This window comes from Mesocricetus auratus, unplaced genomic scaffold (assembly GCF_017639785.1).
Source record: "Mesocricetus auratus isolate SY011 unplaced genomic scaffold, BCM_Maur_2.0 Super-Scaffold_100026, whole genome shotgun sequence".
NCBI lineage: Eukaryota > Metazoa > Chordata > Mammalia > Rodentia > Cricetidae > Mesocricetus > Mesocricetus auratus.
In genome coordinates, this window is record NW_024429207.1 from 17,740,274 (window position 1) to 17,746,273 (window position 6,000).

General features: G+C 41.2%; 1 protein-coding gene across 1 annotated transcript in view; it reads left to right on the top strand.

The window, feature by feature from the left end:
• The window catches only part of Tnks (tankyrase), a 139,463-nt gene extending 133,836 nt beyond the window's left edge, over positions 1-5,627 (top strand). The window contains exon 27 of the mRNA XM_040731958.1: positions 393-5,627. Within this exon, the coding sequence (XP_040587892.1) occupies positions 393-479 (87 nt within the window). The 3' untranslated portion in view covers positions 480-5,627. The remainder of the gene's footprint in view (positions 1-392) is intronic.
• Positions 5,628-6,000: the final 373 nt, after the last annotated feature.

Sequence of the window (6,000 nt, forward strand, 5' to 3'; positions counted from 1 at the left end):
TTAGAGTTAAAATATCAGGAGAGGCTGGTTTGTGGTTCCATGGTAGAACACTTGCCTCCATGTACAGGCCCTGGATGCACTCTCCAACACTTGGGATGGGGAGAAGAGGAATAACTGTATGTTTCACTTTTACACCCTGGATCAGATGTGAAGAGAAATGTTCTCTGGTTATTGGTTGCTATGGAGGTTTTGTCTGTTTTACTGAAATGATATGTACAATGCTGGCTTATGGAAAATGGGGAAGAAAATGCTGTGGTAAGAAGAAAGACTGTACAGATAATTTTATGGATGGCGGGATTTATGCACGTTTATGTAGCCCAACCTCTGAGTGATTAAGGCTCAACTGCTGTACTTAAAAGGGGATGAATTATTTGCCTTCTTGACCTTTCCAGGCATATCCAGAATATCTCATCACCTACCAGATCATGAAGCCAGAAGCCCCTTCACAGACGGCAACAGCTGCAGAGCAGAAGACCTAGTGACTGCCTGGTGAAGGCCAGAGTTGAGTCAAACCTGCAACTGGATTACAGTGGATTGCTTCCAACAAAAAACCACTATTGTATGAACCCAACAGCCAAGAACTAAGCTGTTTGTCTTTTAGAAAGCATCACTAGAGTGACGATAAGAATGAATGAGTGAGTGAGCGGACTCACCTGCCACTGTTCCCTCTGAGGAAATGGTTACTGGGCGGCCTTGAACATGGCTCGGGCTCATTTTCTTGCGGTCACCCATGTCCAAAGCAGGATGCTTTGCTCGAGCCATGAAATGGGAAAAGAGGGCATTCACACACTACGTTTTCTTTGTTGTGTTTGCCACCTGCGTAGCAGATAGACAGTACATATATGATACATATGACTGGCTCGCTTTTTAATTTTGCCAAACATGCATTGTTGATGCTTCTCGTCGTCGTCGTCGTCGTTGTTGTTGTTGTTGTTACTTTGAGAATGGGCCAGTCTTCCTGGGATATTTTGCACACAGTCACACTGACTAAAGTCCTTAGCAATGCAACCAGAACTTGTAGCCTAGCAAGACACAGTTTCCACTTCTCTTGTTAGATTTTGTATCTCTGCTTCTTGTGAACATAAGAAAAGGCATCAAGACTAGTTTCCTTTTATAAACTGGTCCATTTTAAAAGAAAGGTCTCTGTGCTCTTTGCAGTCCTCGGGGTCTACTGGACCAGGGAGAGGTCTAAGGGAGGCAGGTATGACTTCTCTTCCTGGTGAGTGACTAGCAGGTTGTGATAAGGGACCCCAATAAGAAAGGGGATGAGTAAAAACAAGGCTTTGTGACTACAGCCAGGCAAACCCAGGGTTGTCTCCGAGTTAATCTGACCCTCCAGAATTGTCACCCCTGACATCACCCTCTGCTTCCAAAGTCAGGGACCTGTCGTTCTCCATTCAGGTCCCCAGCATTTTACTCGCCTCTTTATTAGTTTAGAAAGCCAGGATTCAACCCCAAGTAATAAGTATGCACAAATGCAAGGACCTTTTGTTTACTCCAGATTTGGCCTTTATTTTGAGTAGTATGCTTCAAATGGTTTACAGAGATCCCTTTTCTCAATTTTTGAACCATTTCTTCAAAGTTCTTAATATATTTAGACAAGGAAAACGTAAATTGAAACCAAAGGCTCTTTGACTTATTTTTTTAAATGCCACTGATAGAGAAATGTCTCTTTGTGAAAGTACTGCTTGTTGTAGTAGCATTGGCCAAGTGTGCGTGACATTGAGCAGAACCGTGCTTCCTTCTGATGCCCTGTGGACCTAAGTGACGATTGAATTGAACGCATCGCTTTATTTAGGTTCATGCTGCGCATCTGTCCACCCAGCTGTGAAGCAAAGGTCATGTTAACATAGAGGGAAAACAGTGTGACACACCCATTTCAACCGGAAGTCCTGAAAACTAGTAGTTGCTGGTTTTTTTTTGTTTTGTTTTGTTTTTTGTCTTTGTTTTTTTTTTTAATGTAAGTGTATTAAGCTGTGACTGCCTGCATTTCCCTGGCTCTCAAAATACACATTTCTTTTTTTTTAATTTATTTAATTTTTATTAGATTCAGCCCAATGGTAGAACTAGACATCCAGTCTAGGGTGAATTTTATAGCTACATCTTGCATGGGTTCCTCAAATTAAATCAAGAATTAGCCTCAGTTTTCACTTCTGTTGAAGTTCAGTGGCCTGAGCTGGGTGATTGTGTTTTTGACTATGTGTTTAATAGCAACTAGGGTTCCATATAAAGCTTCAAACTTTGATGTTGACTTAGAGAGCTTTCTCCTTCCTCCCCCCCCCCCCCCTCCAGCCCCAACTGTTAACAAATGTTGGAGAAATTGTCGTCTATATAGTTGTAGTAGCTACAGTGTATGTGTTATTTTCCCACCCCTGATCTAGTTGAAAATGCTAAACACTGCTGTGAGTTCAGTTAAGTAAAGGAGTGGTCTAAACATGGGAAGCCTTACAGCTTCTTTACAAGACGAACCACTGTCTGCTGCGTCATCTCCACTGCACTAGCTAGATTCACTTACCTTGAGAGGTTACCTGTGCTTCCCTAAACCACCCGCGCTGTGTCTGACGTTCTCTGTGCCAGGGAAAGACACTGTACAGGAAGACGTTTGCAGTGCTTGTGGTCTCATGATTAGTCACATATGACAGAATGCACATATATGATCTGTTTTAAAAGAGTGGGTCAGCAGAGCTAATAGGTATTTTTAGAACTTGGAAACCAAAGGCATCCAAGTGTATTCAAGTTGGCAAAAGAATTCCCTTGTTTAGCACTATGAAGAGCCCTCTGGAATATAAAGGCATGGCATGTGACTGAATTGTGTTTAGTGTCTGTGTGTGCGTTATTTAGAACCACTGCGGCTTCCCCACAGAGCTGCAGAGAAGCCAAGTGTCTCCAAGCCTCACGTCCAAGGGCTTTCCTAGAGACCTCGTGACCCAGTTTACCAGCTCTGGCCAGCTCCACACTCAACTCAGGCATAAATTCGGGACACTTGTCCTCTGCTTTCCTTCTGCTTCTCCCCAGATTGCTACTCTAGTGTCAGAAGTCACCCCTGCGCTTGGCCCCATTCACTCTCTCTCTTCCTTTCTTCATATTGGGTCTTACAGAAGGACTCCAGCTATCTGTAATTTCACATCAAAACCAGAACTGGGCTTAGTCCTCATCCACTTTCTGCTCAAAAGATCCTGCCAGTTTGCTGACAAATGACATTACGGAATCCAGTGTTTTCATTCTATGCAGAATAATAGCTGTACAGCCAGGATTCCTACTTTCCTTTCCCTTCTTGGTGGTTAGAACTCCAGGCAGGGTAGCAGAGAAACACCACTAACCTCTCATGGAAGCTCCTGGGGCTCCTCTGAGTGTCATGTTACTGACTACTCATTTCTCTTCGCTGTCAGAATAGCAAAGTGTGTTTGGAACATATAGAGAAGTACTTGACTATGGCAAGCTAATAAACCTACCTTAACATCTTACTATCTTAGGTATTATTTCAAACAATAATATTTTGGTTAATGCTAGAAAGCAGCATTAGAATGCAGTTAATTATCTAGGTTTTCCTCTATTTCAGTATATTCTCAGTTGCATGAAAGGTAATCAGACGTTGTTCCCGCTTCCCTTTTAAACATCCATTGTTTGGATTCCTCTAAATGGCCTTGTGTATTTTTAAGCCCATCTTCTCCCTATCCTGTCCCCCAGCCCTTGTACCCAGATCTTGTTTGTGAGACAGCTTTCTTACTATGTTTCCTGTTGTATGGAGTTAAAAACTTTAGAGTCATTCAGCAAATATTCAAAAATGACATTAAAATAGGTTTTCATGTATCAGAAATTAAAGACTGGTGTTTGGTGTCAAAACAATGACAAAGAAATGAGAGTAATTTTTAAAATAATATTTAAACTATCGCTAGCTATATCTAGCATATTAAAAAAATTTTTTTAGATACCACCCTAAAAAGTGAGGCTTCTTCTTCAGCCAACTTGTGCATTCTGCAGTTACCAGACTATGGCATTTTTCTTAAGACAGCCTATCTGTGGCAGAAAATTTCTTAACCTTTTCTATCCTAGCAGTGAAACATGAATCCATTTCTTAGTACTTGAAATGTGTCAGTGAGTGGGCATGTGTCTGTATTTCATACCTGGTGTGTTTTATGGAGGTGTATTTTATAAGTAATACTGCACACACAATGGAGCTGATGGAACCAGTCAGCTCCAGTTTCCCATGTGAAGTTCCTCCACCTCCAAGTCTTCCGGTTTGAAAGAACACTAGACAGATTTCCAAACCTGTGGACTTATGTGGGGGATTCATAGTATATGGTACCATGTAGAGTCTGAGTAGTGTGGAAGTTGCTTTTTAATCATTTTAACGTATAGACTATGATATGTTGAACTCAAAACCTGTAGGAAGTAAAATAAAGATTTTATATATTCTGTAAGATCCAGTGTGGTCATGGTGTGGCCAGTTTTACACTTCTGTCAGAGTTCTGCAAAATTGAGGTCACAGTCACACCATAGAGACAGTTTCATTTTGACCCTTCCATTCTTTCCAACTCTCCTCTGCTGTACACTTCCTATCTCCTCCCCCTTTATATCCTTTCAAAGATTTTTTTCCTCATCTTCCAGAATTGTTTGTCTACCCTTCTCAAGTACCCCTGAATGCTTCTTGTTAGCTCAAATTTGTTAACAGTCTCTCTGAACCCCTCCCAGTGTGCGGGAAGAAAAACTAGAAAATGTCACAGTAAAAGAAAAGAAGGAACTGAAATTTTTGAAGCTAGTAGCATAGACCTAGAAAGTAACCTTGCTGTATAATAAACATATTCACTACACAGAACACTTAAACTCTCCTTGTGTGTACAGTACCTGCTTCTGCTCCCAGTGTTTTATGCTCATCTTATCTTTGCAGTCATAATATTTGTCTTTGATACCTACAGAACTAAAAAGGTACTTTGATGGCAAGAACTCTCAAAAACATACTGAACCAGCTTTGAGGAAATTTAGCGTGTTCCTGGCAACAGCATTTGGAGTCATGATTGTGTTTCCTTACTGTGATGTTGGTCTGTGTAAATAAGCAGGGTAGTGGTCCTTGAGTCTGTAGTTAGTGTTCTGTTGTTCTTAGTCTCTGTGTAATTGCCAGTGACAGGGTTCCAGTCCCCCCTTGTTCCTTTTTGCATTTGCCCATCTGTAGGCTTGTCAGACAACATACAAGATGCCCAGTTAGATTTGAATTTCAGGCAAATTTTTAGCTCAAGTATATTTCATGCAATGTTTGACATATCTGTGCATTTTTTAAAATGTTCATTAACTTATCTGAAATTCAGATTTTGACTGAATAGTCTAGATTTTTGTTTTATTTGTAGTTTTTTTAAACCTAGTAGCCCTAGAAGTTTGATCACAAGGATTCCCTCAGCATGTAAATTCTCTGCTCTTTGTAGCTTCCACCTGAAATGGAAGATCTTTGTTTTCTCTCTCACACCTTCTACTTCTTTCTAAAAGAGGCATCAAGCAACTTAACCAGCCTACATGGTGAGTTTCTGTTTGAAACATCTCTGTGATTATATTTAACCTGTAATTGTGCTTTGGCTTAATGTCTAACTTACAGTACTTGTAACTGATTACTATTCAATAAAAAACATTTGAAAGTACACTCTGTGTATAGCATTCAACTTGTGTTTCCTTTCGTCCTGTGTTGTTCATGTCGGCTTGACCTAAAACTGTCAGAATTCATGTAACAATTCTCCTTCCCCCTCTTCCTAGTGAGATCCCAGATTGAAGGTCCTCATTACCTATGCATCCACATGGGCAGTGCAGAAAAAACCGCAAAAGCAGTAAGCCCACAGGAAGCTACGGAAACTCAGCAATAGCGGGAGAAATTCAGAAAAACCTCTTACACAGAGGGCCATGGTCTTCAGTGCCATAGGCCTCCCAGCCAGGAGGGTTGGAGGAGAATGGTTCTGTGCATGCCTGGGGAACAGTCAAGATCTCACACAGCTGAGCATAGTGTACTAACCTGCAGTC